This window comes from Alternaria postmessia, assembly GCF_024291825.1.
Source record: "Alternaria postmessia strain BMP 2775 chromosome Unknown scaffold_9, whole genome shotgun sequence".
Lineage (NCBI taxonomy): Eukaryota > Fungi > Ascomycota > Dothideomycetes > Pleosporales > Pleosporaceae > Alternaria > Alternaria postmessia.
Genome location: NW_026260082.1, coordinates 256,591 through 272,454, shown reverse-complemented (window position 1 = coordinate 272,454; position 15,864 = coordinate 256,591). Strand labels below are relative to the sequence as shown.

Below are 15,864 nucleotides of genomic sequence, written 5' to 3'. Positions count from 1 at the left end.
ACTACCTTCCCCCATCACCAAGACTGGAACCATGAAACACCGACGCTAAAGTGAAAGAGTGAAACAAAAGAAACGTTGGTCGTGTGTGACCCTTACTCTGAAGCACTAGACTTCAGTTTTAGCTCGTCCAGGAGCACACTGCCTCTGCAAGATCCTGCGCTCGAAGCCAACGCCTTTCGATACGCGTTGGTCTGCGAGAACTGCTCCTCGTAGTGTTCCTTTAGCTTGCGCTGCCTCTTCTCCCTCTTGTACATCCAGTAGACAGTAGCAGACAGGCCCGCTATCAGCATGCTGAATACACCTGCGATGGTACCGCCGACTATTGCAGTCTCTCGCTTCTCTTTGGCGCACGCATGGGCGGTTGGTGTGGTAGTGGCTTCGAAGGGGGTTCCGGTAGAGACTGCGGTTGCGACGACTTCTGCAACAGGATTGGTTGCAGTTGGAGTTTGCAACTGAAGGGTAGCGCTGAACGTAGTTGTGACTTTCGGTGCCTTTGCGTTGTCACAGCAGCTTTTTGTATCATCGGCGCCGCGGCAACAGTATTCCCCCGAGTCGCACGTTTGGAGTTGCCAAGCTTTTACCGGCTTGAGACCGTTGGAGTCGTCGGAAACTGTAGCGGATTAGTTGATGAACCAAAGATGACGGACATTCGTGGACATACCACCAGGGCATATTTGTTGGCATGAAGCATCCTTTCCCTTGGAGTCCGTACATCCTCTTGAGAAGATCATGCCAATCGACTCGTTCGTTGTTCCCATACACAATCCATTACTCATGCAAACATCGGTGGACGCGCAACAACTGCTGTGCTTCGCGCTAGGGTTGCATGGCGTGTATGTACTGTCGAGGGCCGTACCGTCGACCGCGTAACATTTTTGGCTGGCAGCGACCGCAATGAAGGTCGCGAAGACCGTCAGGAGGGACCGGCTCGACACCATATTAGACAAAAGACAGTATAGAAGAAGTAAAGGAGTGACTGTTTGCAAAAGCAAGGGATCGGAAATATTTGACAATGAGCGTTGATGCAGACTGCGAGTATGGAGAACTAAGGGTGTTTTAGACCATTAATGAATCCCATATGAGAGCCGACAGGACATGCAGGTCCATATTTAGTTTCGAGCCCTACATTCGCAATGTTATGCGGCGAAGCCCTGTGCAACTCTCTTCAGCTGGCAAAGCTGGTGGTTGCAGGGTAGACCCCGCCGCCATTTGAAACAGGACAATCAAACCCGGTCTTCCAAAGACCCAGGGACCCGTATGCGGTAGGCTGGGGTGACGCAGCTAACGAGCAGTTCGACGCAAGTGTACAGCCTCGACTTCAGAAGCAGTGGTACAAAGACGACAAAGTCTAATTCAACAAGGCGCAACGGCGCTTCCTCCTTCACTTGCTCAAAGAGATGCGCGCTTTCAGACCCACGTACACACGATCGTGGCGCTTGCTGATGCGCGCCGCCACTTTTGCTTTGTTTTGCGCTGACGGGTCGTTTGGTCGTGCTTTTGCTCGAGTTTAGCCGCATAAGGTAGGCAGAGAAAGACGACGAGAGCTTCACAGCAAATGATGTATTGGGGGCGATGATGCGCCAAAGGATGGCAGAAGGTTTGAGATGCAGGGCGTAGTAGGCCACATCTAGCATCTGATTGGTCAAGCGTCGGCCTAGTACAACATCACAGACCCCTTTTCGGCTCGTACCTGCATCTCCACCATCGAACTCTCTTCCCGCACGATGCGACTTATCACCGTTGACAACGGCGCCGCGACCGACCCGTCCTGTCACTTTGCCTGGAGATGTTGGTAGAAGTCAATCGTGAGTCGTTCACTCGGTCAATAGGTCGGATGTCATCAATTGGCCGAAGCAGGGACGGCTCATCGTACATCTCTATCAACCCCTCGATCGGGATTACTCAGCGCAGTGGCTTACTCCACCGTTACCTCTTCTGACTGTGAGATGATCGCCTACAAGATCTCAATTCGCCTGTACCCGGTACGTGCAGATCTGGGCACCCTTGGTTGCGGCACCAGCCACACATTTTACCTGTTGCTGCTGCCGGCAGGGACTCCGGGTGACAACGAACTGCGCGTGTTAATTTGCACACGGCCTTCAGGAGCCTCATCTCTCGAGTTCTCGTTGCCCATTGCCCAGTGCACATTGCCCATCGGCCATTGCCCAATCCATCGCTCACGTCATCTTACGACCAACTCTCTGGACCCTATTGAGGTTTAGTCTGCTCTTGAGGATCACTTTCAGGCATTGCGACTTTAGTAGCAACGACTATTCCTGCACGGCCGACGGATCAATGATGAATTGTGGGCTCACGGAGGATTCGGAAGCCACAACGACGATCTGTGGATATGGACCGACCCGACCATGTCTTCGGCCACGGTCCACGTCACGATCGTAGGGCGGAACGACGAAGAGTCAGCACCTTTAGCTCGGGCTGGGGGCTACACGTCGTAGAACCGCTTGATCTTACGAGCTCACTAGCACGGCCACCGGACGCGGACACCAGAGGTCCATCCGCCATCCAACGTGAATATTGTAAGGCGTGGTGCATTTCTCTCGAACTTTACAGCCCACACGGTCCGTCTTCAGGCAGCGTTGTAACCCAAGTGACCTAGCTATCAAGCCGAGATATGACCTGTCCACCTCAGCCATCCAGCTCTCTGAGTAACCCCTCTACCCTCCTAATCTGATTGTCCGGTCCACCATCGACAACCACCCATTCCAATAAACTCTCCTTAGCCATCTTGGCCCAACGTCTTGCGTCTTTCACCATGCCATGGCCTGCGTAGACGTACGCCAGTCTCTCATAGTCCTGGGCTAGCATAGTCTCCAAACCCTCTCTTTGACCGATCTCCATCACTTCTTTCTCCCACGCTACGATCTGTTGGGCGTCGTAGGTTTCCGCTGTCAGGTTCTCCAACATCTTTCTTAGTTGAGCGAACCTAGCGCGGCGCTGGTCACTGCCAGTCCTCTCGTACTCCGAAGCAGTGCAGAGGGGGCATGTGCATCCAAAGTTCCAGCCTTCCTGGTACAGTGTCTGTCTATCCGCGTGCTTCAAGTCAATACGGCCGTACGAGATGCCTATCTCTTCTCCAGCTGCGATGTCCCGTTGAGCCTTGATTTCCATCGACATCGTCTTCGGAACAAAGCGCGCATGTGCGTTGGGTTGGCAAGCATGGTTGATCCGGGCGACAGATGGGAAGAGACACATGTAAGCGTCGTCTGCATCGCCATCGGCCAGTTGGCACGCAAAGGCGTTCGTCTTCATGATATCCTCAACCTTGCTACCCCCCAAACTCTGGTCTAGCCCGAGCACCAAAGCTCGGTCTGCCTGGGGCAATTGATCGATAGCGGCACTGAAGAGAGCTTTGCCTTGCGAACGTGTGACCTGCGTCGGAAAGTGCGAGCTTGCGATGATGTGTGCGGAATCAAGGAGTATCCTTTCTCCTTTCTTGATAGCCTTTGTAGTGACAAGGCCTTTACCCTTGCCTGGGAATGAGCGAACTTCGAGGCCGCTATCATTGCTCTGGCCGTCCTTCTCTAGTGCTAGAAAGGCTGCAGCTATTGCGTCTGCAGCGACAGATGTCGCGATAATGCTCAGAGCATGACCACCGCGCAACTCGGACGTCGTGTAAGTACAATATTCCTGGCCCTTTCTTTGGGCACAAGTGGGTTTGTGCGACCATAGTGGGTGCTGGAATGACTGCACATCCTGCGACAGTCGCAATTCGTCTTTAGTGTCTACACACTGCTGTGACTGAAGCGGTAGTTGGGCATCGAAGTGCTGGGGTGGATTCGCGCACTGTGGTGAGGCAGAAACACGCGATGCAAACGCGCATATGGCGAGTGAGATAACGAAAGTTTGTATATAACTCATAATGTCAACTGGACGTTCGCAGATTGCATCACGGAGAGCAGGCGAGGTGTCTGCTTTTCTCCTGGCTCCTGTAACACTTCTGAAACCAACACTGCCGGACAGCTGCGTCTTCGTACAGCATGTTCTGCGTTACCTCAACGCTTGAACACTCCGACTTGACAATGAACTACTTCATCAACTAGCCTGGAATTCAATGTCTGAATACTGCTTGCGCTAAACAGGAGCAGGTCCAACCGGACCCATGACTCGACAACAACCAACAACCCGGATAGTGGTACGCCTCGAGACTCGACAGAGCCACACTGAGCCCTGTGCCACTCGAAACATGTCCACACCACCACATCGTTTTTCATGATCACCAGGGCCGGTAGAACAGTGCACGCTATGCGGCTGATGCCGACGAGCTCCAGCCTGCTAATTTATCTCATCTCCACACTGGCGCATCCTCGTCATACTTTGACGTGGTAGCACACGGCTGTCAGGCTGTTTCAGTTGCCGTTCACCGTGCAACCGCTGCTGCCAGTTGCAAAATCTTCCACCCTGGGAAATTAGGCTACATCATAGTTAAGGGTACAAGTACCCGTTGAGGCAGTGACAGGTGACACCCCGAATTCGACGAGGGATGGGCCTGGTTACTTAAAGGGGTATATTGGCCTGCTCGACATGGTATCGTGACGCTCTAGGATGGACCTTCATCGTGGGGAACACGTATAGGGACTCGCGCATCTCGGCGAGGGAAGAGAAAGTTTGGTAGCCTTCAACATGTTGGGCTCTGTCTACCGTTGGTGCTTATTCAGAACGAAGCCAATACAGCATGAGCGGTAACTGATCTGGTCGACCACAGCATAAGCGTGCGTGAAGCAACGAGAAACAAGTGACACGCAGCGCCATTGAAGCAGTGTTCTCTATGGAAATGTTTCCCCACTATCGTTTTTCCCACCGCTGAGAAGTCGCATTTTGCACCTCGGCATGCTTGACTCACAGATTAACATCCTCGGTCTTGTGATGCGTCATGGGACTTTCATTGAACAGCCTGCCCATGTAGCACATCTGCACAAGCGTCTACTGGATTGCTCCTCGCCCGAGCAAGTCTCGTTACGAGGCTAGCATACGTTCGCATCAATTTTTTCTTCTTCGCCGATCAAGTCGCTGCGCTTCATCCCGTTGCTTCTTTCCTCTAGAACACAATATTCAGCTAAGGCCAGGCACGAATTGACTTGCGTAAACACCAATGATCTGGAAGCCGAGGATAACAAAAGAAATTACAAACCGCATGAGGAGTCTTTGAGTTCTACGAATAGAAGTCATACGTGGGGGTGACTCCAAAACTGGGTAGCCACGGTTTCGATGGTGAGAGACCTATAAGGTTACGTTATTGTAAAGAAGAATGTGTGAATCTCCGTACCCCTTTTCCAATATCAAGAGCAATCGGCTCTTGAAGCAAAAGGCACTTGGAACGAACCGAATGGGTGCAAGCAGTCCGTGGTTGTTACAGAACGAGGTTCAAAGTTAAGACAGTCCAGACAGCTCGTAAAATGTCACAACCGTGTTAAAGAAAGAGACAAGAACGTGCTTGCGACACACCACGTACATGCGACAAAAGTCAATACGTTGGCTGCGGAGTGAATAGTGCTTGTTTTTGGCTAGAATATTTTATATGACATGGTGAAGGGAGAAGATGTTGCCAAGAACATACTGTTTGTTTGACCACTCGACAAAAGAAATCAGCCCATCAACCAGGGGCTCTCTTCCAGCCAAGATGCCTCAGACATCGTTTTGAGAACCCCTCACAAAGGAAAAACGCCATATATGCAAAACGGACAAGTTGAGACAAGTTGTCAAGGTATCGATCGAAGTCGAGTAAAACACAAAGATCAGACTGTCGAAACCTCAAAAATTGGGCGAGGCCGAAGCAAGGGAGATCGCACTGAATCAACCCAAATGTACACAAAGTAACGAAATAGTTCCGGAGTAGCATGGTAGCCTGCGAAGATAGCCAGGTGTGTTGTTGTCACCTCTCATGTAACGCCGTTGAAAATGCAAATCTTTCATCCTATTCCACCCATCCTTGACCTGGTGATATACCCTAAAGGCACTCGCACGGGAAGTAACCTTGGTTTCGTGAATCATAGGTCGTCGTCGTCCAGATCGATCGCATCGGGATTCGCGGCAGCCTCTTTGTCCTGCTTGATATTACCGCCTTGAGGACCTGTACTAGCGGCGACGAAGCCAGCTGGCGCGCGAGCTTGACGTTCGAGAGCGGCCATGGCATCCTCGCCAGCAGCATCGGCGTCGTCGGCGTCTTCGTCGGTAGGCGCACCATTCTGCTGGCCGCGGGCGACAGCCTGGGAGGCGATAAAGTTAACGTCGGTATTGTACTGAGCCTGGACACTGCGCTTGATGCGCAGCATCTCCTTGTATGTGTCCTCGTTTCCATGCTGGACTTCGAACGCCTCCCACTTCTTCCAGAACTCGGGGCTTGTTCTCGGGTCGCAGAACTGGCTGGCATGGCCGTAGATTGCTCTGGCTCGGTCGATTTCTCCCAATCGCCGTTCCATCTCGGCAAACTTGAGGCACATCTCTTTCGCCTCACCGTCGGGGAGGGCAGCGATGGCGCGCTCGTAGATCGGTCGTGTGGAGGTGAGACCGAAGTTAGATGCCGACTTGGTGATGTAGAAGTTGAACATCTCCAGTCTGTCTTCGTCTGCAACGGCGCGTGTAGCACGCTCGTAGATACGCATAGCATGTCTGGCTAGGCCGCGATCCTCTTCAAGCGCACCGTACATCAGGTACAGTACCTTGGCAAACTTTGGCGGACAATCCTCGACAGCCTGTTCGAAAAGGTCTCGCAACCGCTCCATTCCAATCTTGCGGTCCACGGCCTTGGTCAGGTAGAGATTCCAAATCTCGAAAGCGACAGGGTAGCTGAACAGGTCGAGGCCGCGCTCGTACACCTTGAAGCAGTCTTCGTAGTACTTGTTCTCCTCCAGGAGGTTTGCGTAGTTGACAATGGTCTGCGGCGTCGCGATGCGGAGCTCGAAGATTCTTTCGTAAACCTTCTTTGTCTCCTCCAGCGTACTGACACTCTCGACGAGATCGACGTAGAAACTCCACAGCTTCCAGCTCTTGTGTACACGCTGTTGTGGCGACAGCGACTCATCGAAGTAGTCGACGTTTGATCGCTTAGGCGCTTGCGTGGCCTTGGCCATGATGTCTACGGCCTTGTCGAAGTTTTCATTGCGGAGCTCCATCTCAGCCCATTCGCACCACATCTCAGCCAGCTCGGAGACCGATTTGAACGGCACCTTGACGGCCTTTTCCATGATGACACGAGCGTTCTTGAGATCGCCGCCTGATTCGTAGAGCTTTGCGTAGTTGGTCCAGAGCTCGTGGAACTTACCAAGGGCCTTCTTCGGATTGATCGCGGCGATGGCATCGGTATAGGTTTGTACCACCTCTTTCTTGTTGTCGCCCCAAAGCGCGACACGCTTCTCCCACTCGATGACATTGTGCGGGTTCTGTCTTAGCATGACATCGTTCAGCAGGAACGGTCTCCTCTGCATGAGTGATTCGAAGCGGACCATCCGGATGTCAAGGTCCGCGTCAGCAGCCTCATCGATCTTGCCTTTCTCCGATCGAGCAGCAGCCTCGTTGAGCTTGATTCCGATCATGGCCTCCTCGGCTTCCACGTATGTGTCGAAGACGATGGAGAAGTCGCGCACAGTCATGACAGTGGTCACGCCCTCCTCGAAGACGTCGCGCGCTTTCTCGTACTCGCCCTTGTGCATCCAGTATCGTGCGAGGCCAACCCAGAGGATACCGCGCTGGTCGGGGAACTTGGAGATGCCACTCTGGATGATCTTCTCGACGTTGATGCCACTGTCGTCGCTCGTGTCGATTTCCTTGGCGTGGTCAATCATCAGGTCGATCATCTCTGTCCAAAACTGAAAGGGTCCCTTTGCCTCCTTGCTCTTGAAGCGCGGGTTGTTGAGAATTTCCATGTACTGCTTCACAGCCTCGGTGTACTTGCGCATGTCCTTGAGTAGCTCGATGAAGTCCTCGGCGTCTTCGGGGTGAATCTGCATGTAGCGACGCCAGATCTTGACGGCCGTCTCGCCCGAGGCAGACGTCGCAAACGGCCGGTACAGGGCCCATATGCGGTTGTGTTGGGTCAGGGGAAGGGCGCGCAGTGCTCGGTCGAAGGTGCGGCGGGTGGTGGTAACGAGGGGCTGCTGCATGAGGAAGTTGAGGTACATCTCCCAGATGCGCGGCATCTTGTTGAGCAGCACGAGGGCGCGTTCGAAGAGGGCGTTGACCTTGACATAGTGGGCGGCGAACTTGGCAGGATTCTTCTTGGAGAGGTGCTTGGTGCGGAGCTCGAGGTACAGCTTCCACAACTTGTAGGAACGCGGCAGGGTGGTGACAGCGCGCTCGAGCACAAAGGCCTGCTCCAAGATGCTCCCACGCGACTTCTTGAAACTGTAGTAGTCCAGCCAGGGCTTCACGCTGCCCGCGTTGCGCTGGACGTCCTGCTCGTACGCGACGTCCTGGTCGGTGATGAGGAAAAGGTCCGACGACGGCTCCATCTTCCGCTTGGTGGGCCGCGAGAGGCTCGCGGTGACGGTCCTGAGGAGTTCGCCGGGCATGATTGCGCCAGAGCCAGGGCGTGTGTTGGCCCGCGGTGGGCAGGAAGGCGATGGGATGCGGTGCTGGACGGCTGATGGAGCGTGTCGCAGCGTTAAAGTTCTGAGGGAAAGAGTGATGGAGTCCGAGCGGTCAGCGGTAGCCTGCAGCCAATAAGCAACGTGCATCCCGAAGACCCGCTTTGCATAGTTGGCAGGCGCGCGAGCACGGACTCGTCTCACATAGCTCCCCGGCATAGCTGCGTCACGTTCCGTTGGATTCACTTGGTCGGACTGCGCACGCTGACTGGCTCCGAGACACCTACCAGACTATTGCCGGAGCATTGTCAGCCTCTATATTCGGTTTTAGCCCCATAGTCTTCTCCACCAACTGTTCGAGCCGCAAACATGTCTGGCAGCGGGGTACGGCCAGCGATAGCTATCCAATGCAGCACCGTCGATGATGCTAACTCGACCCCCAGGCACGAGAGGCCGTCTTCGCGACGCGGCAGTCGCTGGGTCTGATGAAGAGCAAGCTCAAGGGCGCTCAGACCGGCCACGACCTGCTGAAGCGAAAGAGTGAAGCCCTCACCAAGTATGCACTCACTGTCTGCTCTACCCTCCCCAAGCTTCGCTGACCGTATGCAGGCGTTTCCGAGGTACGACTACGCCGTAGACTCCCCCACCATGTGCCCGTGTAACTGAAGCCGTTTCCAGAAATAACGCGCCGTATCGATGAGGCGAAGCGCAAGATGGGCCGTGTCATGCAGGTTGCTGCTTTCTCCCTCGCCGAAGTCACCTACGCCGTCGGCGGCGACATTGGCTACCAGATCCAGGAGTCCGCAAAGCAAGCCCGCTTCCGTGTGCGGACAAAACAAGAGAACGTCTCTGGTGTCTTCCTCCCTCAGTTCGAAAGCTTTACCGTCGAGCAGAACAACGACTTTGCCCTGACAGGTCTGGGCAAGGGTGGTCAGCAAGTACAAAGATGCAGAGAGACGTATGCAAGGGCGGTGGAGACACTGGTGGAACTGGCTAGTCTGCAGACTGCCTTTGTTATATTGGACGAGGTCATCAAAGTGGTCAACCGCCGTGTAAATGCCATGTGGGTATCATCTCCTTCCAGACAACTGCCAAAACTAACAGCCAACAGTGAGCACGTCATTATCCCCCGCACCGAGAACACTATCAAGTACATCAACTCTGAGCTCGACGAGCTAGACCGAGAAGAGTTTTACCGCCTGAAGAAAGTGTCCAACAAGAAGCAGAAAGACGCTGCCGAGGAAGAAGCGGCAAGAGTAGCGGCAAAGAAGAAGAACGAGGAGGACGAGGAGGACGAGAGTGAGGCGAGACAAGATGCTGCCGAGAGCAAGGACATGCTCGGCGACGAGGACAACGAGGACGTCATCTTCTGAGTTGTCGACGGACGCCTAGTAGGGCCTCTTCTTGTATCTCCTCGCAAGGACAAACTCGTCATGTCCTTGCTTGAACTCTCGGGCTTTCCAGAATGCCGACACAGCCTCCCAAGACCACATTCCGTTTCCATCCCAATTCTGAGCGTCGTCTGCGAAGCTAAATAAGAGATGAGCATTGTACCATGTAGATGTGAAGACGGGCCTTCAGATAATAAGACTCTATTATGCCAGCCTGTATCTGAGAATGCCGAACGAGGTATCATAAACGCATAAATCCATAGCAATAAATCCATGTACAGTAACCTACTGTTGCCGCTGGTATGTGACCTTCATGGGCTTGCCCTCTGCGCCAATCGGCGTGTTGGCCGTCGCTTCTTTCGCTGTAATCGCAAACTGCTCGTTTTCGAATTCCGCAAAGGCCACGGCCCTGACTGAGACCAAGCGCACTTCCTTGAAACCTTCGAAGCGCTCGAATATCGTCGTGAGGTCCTCCTCGTCGACATCGCGGGGAATGTTCTGTAGGAAGAGCGTCTTGTTGGGTCGGACATATTCGTCGGGCACGGCAGCCGCTCCAGTTTTGGCAGCGCGAGGCTTCTCTGCAGCGACTGGATTGGCTTGCGCTTTCGCATCTTCTTCGGCGCGCTTGAAGTCTGTACCGGTTAGTGTTTGAAACGCCAGGAGCAGAAGACGCGTACCCTTGAGTGTCAGACGCTTGCGCTTGTGGTCGTCGAACAGTTCTGGCGCCTTTCGCTTGACCGTCTCGTCGCTATGTGTCTTCGCCCTGTGCACCTTCATGACCTTGCCGTACATCTCGAACCCGTTCATCTCCTCTACCGCCTCCAGCGCGGCCTTTTCGCTGTCGAAGACAATGAACGCCTGGCCCTTGCGCTTCAGACTGCTCTTCGCGATAACATCGAGAATCGGACCGTAGTATTGGAAGACTCGAGTCAAGGCTTGCTTCATGGTATCGATCTTAACGCGCTCCTCGAGGTTGTTGACCTAATGCTGTCAGCAATAGCACCGCCGAGTGCAATGCGAGTGCGCTGCTGGCGCCCTCATGTTCAACTCACATAGATTCTGTGGTTCTCCATTAGCATCAAGGGGACCTACCTTTTGGGCATGATCTTGCACTTACGTTTCAATGGGCACTGGGTATTTGCTGGGGTCTACGAGACCGCCGCCCATTACTACGCCCTCCATCTTGTCCGCCATCTTGAAGCGACTGTTGTGTGTGGAGTGGGGTTGTACAGCGTCGTCTCACCTAGCGGGTGAAAGCTATCGGGAGCTCGAATTCGAGATCCGCGCCAAGCACGCTAGGCTGCGTCCCCACGTGACGGCGAGCACAGCACTCCGGGGCTGCCATTTGCACCAAGTGTCTCGCCCTTGCCATCTTCCCAAAACGACAGGAGCCATGGGTATTGGCTCGCAAGATAATACAAGAACCGTAGTCCCCCGGCTGACCTGTGCGCCATGGACAACTGTTTAGGCATGATCTGGGCTGTTCTTCTATCGATGCAATGTTTCTTTTGTATCGCCAATAGTTTTCGCGTCTATTTTCCTTTGCTGCTACGCGTGGTCTGGCCGCTTGCATTTCTCAGCGAGCACTGACGTCAGCATATGTTTAAGGGCTCGTGCGGAAACTTCTTCAGAAGCCTTTCAAGTGAGCTGGACCATCCATCTTGCATTTGTTTATGGTTCCGATCCGAAGTTCTGTCAGCACACTATAAACTCTCAGAGTCATCTCAACAATGTCCCCACCAAGAGGGCTGCGATGGCGGTCACACCCATTGTTCATCGTCTTCACAGTGGGCATGGGCGCATTCGTGGATCTGTTCCTGTATGGGCTTATTGTACCGGTACTTCCATTTCTGCTTAAGGACCGTATCAATCTTCCAGATTCGCAGATTCAAAGCACTATATCAAACCTTCTGGCAGTCTATGCGGCCGCTTCCTGTGCAGCGTCTCCCATTGCTGGTATCCTAGCCGACAAATGGTCCTCGTCTCGACAGCTGCCGTTTCTCCTTGGGCTTGTACTGCTTCTCCTTTCGACTATCCTTCTCGCTCTCGGACGTAGCGTTGCTGTTCTGGCCATTGCGCGGTTCCTGCAAGGAGCGTCGGGCGGCGTGGTGTGGACTATCGGCATCGCTCTCGTGATCGAGACCGTTGGGAACGAGAATCTAGGCAAGACTATGGGCACCATTTTTAGCTTCATCTCAGTCGCCGGACTGTTCTCGCCCATGGTTGGAGGGCTCCTATATGCCAGGACTGGATACAAAGGCGTCTTCGGCGTTGGCGTAAGCTTGATTGGTATCGACTTTATTTTGAGAGTGCTCGTCGTGGAGAAGAAGGTGGCCGCAAAGTACTCTAGTCCTGATTCACATGCCTCGGAACCAGACGGAAATGACCACGAAGATACAGAACAAACACCTCTTCTACCAAACAGCCACTCTTCGATTGATCGTTATCGCTTGCCCAAACCCACGAATCGCTTTACACGTAACTTTCCTATCCTCATGCTGTTCCGCGATGCTAGTCTCCTGACCGCTATCTGGATCGGCTTCATGCAAGCTCTTCTGCTTGGGTCTTTCGATGCTACCGTGCCGCTGGTAGCTTCAGAGCAGTTTGGCTTCGACAGCTTGAAAGCTGGACTGCTCTTTCTACCGCTTGGCGGTGCGGATTTCTTACTGGGCCCAGTGTTTGGGTGGTGTGTCGACCGCTATGGTACAAAACCAGCAGCCGTCCTTGGATTTTCCTGGTTGATACCAGCGCTCGCACTACTCCGGCTTCCGACTGAATCAGGTATAATCCAGAGGCTAGACAATGGACATCTTATCGCACTCTACTCCGGACTATTAGCGATGAATGGAGTGGGGCTGGCAGCAATTAATAGCCCCAGTTTCGTCGAAGCTGGCAATCTTGTCGAGAAGTATTATAAGGCGAACGAAGACATGTTCGACCAAGCTCCGTACGCACAACTTTACGGCATCAACAGCATGGTATGGAGCGGTGGACTGACTGTAGGCCCATTGCTGGCAGGGAAACTAAGAGAGACGATTGGATATGGAAATATGAACGCGGTGCTTGCTGGTATTTGCGGATGCACAGTGGTTCTGGCGGCACTCTTCATCGGCGGCAGAAGAAAAGATTAGATTCGTGTACAAAGAAGTATGGTTCCTTTGGACGCTATCACCTAATTATGAAACCATGGTATATCCTAGAGTCATTTGCGGTACTCTGTATTGGTTGACACTCAAACAAACCTGATAGACACCTTCAGGCTATGATTACTCGAGTACAATCACTCGAAAAGAGCTGTCTCATGAATAGTACATCGGTCAAGGCTACTCTGCAATATCAGACATTGAGATATATGGTTTGGCTGCTCTTTTGCTTTCCAAAGGCTTAGAGGTGATTTCAAAGCTCGTCGGTTTATCTTAGGTTAATGTTGTAGTCGGCTGGGTGTTATTGCTCCATAGAGTGGAGGAGTAGGGTAATAGTTTTCCAATCCTACTATTCACCATGTCTTACTATGACTTTTTCATAGTAATAGTGGAATTGAACAGAGCTAGCCTATACACTCGCCCAGTTTTGGTGTCCCAGATATGATTGGGCTAAGATCGTTTGTTGCGAAATGCACTGAACGAGTTCCTGTGGGGTTCCCATACAGTTCGCTTTGTTTGTCTGCTGCTCTTAGAATACAGGACGTCATGGTATGTCGGCAAACGCGGAATCAATGTCTCCTAAGAAGATTGCCGGATTGTCGAGACTATCCCACATCGAATCCCCAAAAGCGAAAGTATCTGTTGAGAATTCTGCTGGAACTTGCAGTGGCGTTGGAAGAGCTCTACGCGACTCCTGAGTTTCGTCCGCTTCGATAGTTGTACACCCAGGCGGAGGCTGATTGACGGTCGGTGCATTCGGATCAACAGGCAAGAACTTGGTATCGTAGAATGACTTCGCCCACTTTGTCTTAGCAGACCACTTCGCAAACGCCTCATTGTTCAGGACCAGACCATCAGGACGAGATGTCGACACAGCATCGTAGCGTTGCGAGGCCTTTTCCAAAAGCGACGAGAAGTCAATAAACGATCTCAGAGCTTTTACGTCCCATCCGTCCATCTCGATCAAACTCGCTCGGACAAGCACAACGAAGATGTACGCAAACTGCGCAAAAACGCCGAAAGGGACGAGAGGATAGTGTTCGACAGGCAGCTCCAGGTATATATCTGTGTACCTTTTCGCAGCGTCCATGCAGTGCCACATGCCGTCTAATCGCTGCCTTAGGTCCGTCTCTTTGACTGTATGACTGGCTAAATTCCCAAATGAGCGTTCCCAGACGGCAGTTCGGGTACAAGCCTGCTGCAAACGCAGCACTATCGCTAACATCCCGTTTGCGGATGCTAGTTCAATGTTGTCTAGATCGCTGAGGAACGACTTGGCGTAAAAGCTCACTGGTGCATGATCGCATTCTGTGCCCATGGCTTCCTGCATGATGCGCTGACTCTGCGCTAATTGTACAAGTAAAAGGTCGCTTTCATATTCTTTAGCTTGCGTCAATGCTTCAGCACACTTCGTAAGCCAAGGAGACCAATGTAGAGTGTCGATTTTCCGGAACGATGTGAGAATCTGTGAAGTTAGATAGAATGTTCCAAGCACTGCGCGTCTCTCGTCATTTGTTACGACTTTCGCCGGTTGTGGTACGCCATGCGCCTGTGAGGCTGCCATCAAAGCCACCTTTTCACAGAATCCTGGCGCACGGTCGATTTCTAGATCATGGGTGAGCGCCATGGTAAGATGCAGGAGTACTGTGTGGCTTGGCGGTGCGAATAGATGTGGGTTATACCAATTGCCGAACACTAACATGCCTAGAGTATCGATTACAGAGTCAGTATATGTCTCATACGCAGTATGTGGGAGTATTTACCCTGAAGCAGATCTAGCGACTTCTCGCCATTGATCAACATCCTCTCGGAGACTTGTCGCATGAGATCCTTCACCATGCGCTGTTGAATTGCCGTGTCATGAAAGAAAGCTACCGTCTCGATAGCCTTTAAGAGAAACGGCTTGCTACCGGCCAAGTTAGAAGCATTGATGCCACTCGGAATCACCACAAAAGGCATGTGAGGCGCCATAAGCCTCCGGTAGCGATCGAGCAAGACGTCGGTATGTGTCGCGTTCATCCCCGTTGATACGTGTTCGGGATTTACTGTCTCGAGTGTTGGGTCATGAGCAGAGGCCAAAAAGTCGTTAGATCTTGTAGTGTTTGGCGTTATGACCAGTGGTGTTGGATACATATCATCGCTCTCCTGATGTAACCCGTTCATTTGCTGTGATATAGGGCTCCGCGAATTCGATTCTGCCGATATCTCTTGTGCTTGTTTGATGGCCAACGCCTGAGCTATGTCTGCGAGCTTTGTTTCAAGATTTTGCAATTGAGCAGATCGTCTGCTAGCAACTCAGCATCCTAATCTACAGTGGAAACATGGCTCAAGCTTGACTTACGTGGTTTTTCTTGCCTTGCGTTTGCGCTTCACTGGCTCCCGAATCTGGCAGGTCTTGTGCAATCGTGTACATCTAAGGACACACTGAATTAGTCGACTTATCCCCTGTGCGTTTTGCAGATTGATTTCTCGTGCTATTCAACCAGCTGTAATGCGGTCACTGACCTCTCGCAATCGCCGTTTCCTGGGCGCCTTATGCATTTGCTCTTAGCCTTCGCACAGACTGTGCATGATCCATGATGTGCATGAATAGTGTTCTGCGAAGTGACTGTTGCGTCTTCTAGTTCTTCATTCGATGAATCCATAGCGACTGAGGTGTCGTAATAGCAGGTTGGCACTTTTTGGGAGGCAACAATGATGATGAGGAATAACAGACTAGATGGAACTAGGTAAAGCGACGGATGTATCTGCCCGTCCGTCTAAACTCCGAAATCTCCAACATGACCTTTA

At 52.5% G+C, this 15,864-nt stretch overlaps 7 protein-coding genes across 7 annotated transcripts; 2 read left to right on the top strand and 5 right to left on the bottom strand.

Moving 5' to 3' along the window:
• Positions 1-92: 92 nt before the first annotated feature.
• On the bottom strand, positions 93-731 carry J4E82_002321 (uncharacterized protein; the record flags this gene model as incomplete). Its single annotated transcript, XM_051728622.1, has 2 exons — positions 93-610; positions 662-731. The coding sequence occupies 2 exons, from the start codon at positions 729-731 to the stop codon at positions 93-95; spliced, it is 588 nt and encodes a 195-aa protein (XP_051591573.1).
• Positions 732-2,646: 1,915 nt separating this feature from the next.
• On the bottom strand, positions 2,647-3,879 carry J4E82_002320 (uncharacterized protein; the record flags this gene model as incomplete). Its single annotated transcript, XM_051728621.1, has 1 exon — positions 2,647-3,879. The coding sequence occupies one exon, from the start codon at positions 3,877-3,879 to the stop codon at positions 2,647-2,649; it is 1,233 nt and encodes a 410-aa protein (XP_051591572.1).
• Positions 3,880-6,005: 2,126 nt separating this feature from the next.
• On the bottom strand, positions 6,006-8,525 carry SYF1 (pre-mRNA-splicing factor syf1; the record flags this gene model as incomplete). Its single annotated transcript, XM_051728620.1, has 1 exon — positions 6,006-8,525. The coding sequence occupies one exon, from the start codon at positions 8,523-8,525 to the stop codon at positions 6,006-6,008; it is 2,520 nt and encodes an 839-aa protein (XP_051591571.1).
• A 384-nt stretch (positions 8,526-8,909) lies between these two features.
• VMA8 (H(+)-transporting V1 sector ATPase subunit D) lies at positions 8,910-9,913 on the top strand (the record flags this gene model as incomplete). Its single annotated transcript, XM_051728619.1, has 5 exons — positions 8,910-8,924; positions 8,984-9,096; positions 9,150-9,160; positions 9,219-9,603; positions 9,652-9,913. 5 exons carry the CDS (start codon positions 8,910-8,912, stop codon positions 9,911-9,913), a joined length of 786 nt encoding a protein of 261 aa, XP_051591570.1.
• A 15-nt stretch (positions 9,914-9,928) lies between these two features.
• On the bottom strand, positions 9,929-11,125 carry J4E82_002317 (uncharacterized protein; the record flags this gene model as incomplete). Its single annotated transcript, XM_051728618.1, has 5 exons — positions 9,929-10,070; positions 10,221-10,563; positions 10,609-10,912; positions 10,984-10,990; positions 11,049-11,125. The coding sequence occupies 5 exons, from the start codon at positions 11,123-11,125 to the stop codon at positions 9,929-9,931; spliced, it is 873 nt and encodes a 290-aa protein (XP_051591569.1).
• Positions 11,126-11,661: 536 nt separating this feature from the next.
• On the top strand, positions 11,662-13,062 carry J4E82_002316 (uncharacterized protein; the record flags this gene model as incomplete). The annotated part of the gene is made up of 1 exon (XM_051728617.1): positions 11,662-13,062. One exon carries the CDS (start codon positions 11,662-11,664, stop codon positions 13,060-13,062), a length of 1,401 nt encoding a protein of 466 aa, XP_051591568.1.
• A 556-nt stretch (positions 13,063-13,618) lies between these two features.
• Positions 13,619-15,645, bottom strand: J4E82_002315 (uncharacterized protein; the record flags this gene model as incomplete). Its single annotated transcript, XM_051728616.1, has 4 exons — positions 13,619-14,778; positions 14,838-15,306; positions 15,416-15,459; positions 15,639-15,645. 4 exons carry the CDS (start codon positions 15,643-15,645, stop codon positions 13,619-13,621), a joined length of 1,680 nt encoding a protein of 559 aa, XP_051591567.1.
• Positions 15,646-15,864: the final 219 nt, after the last annotated feature.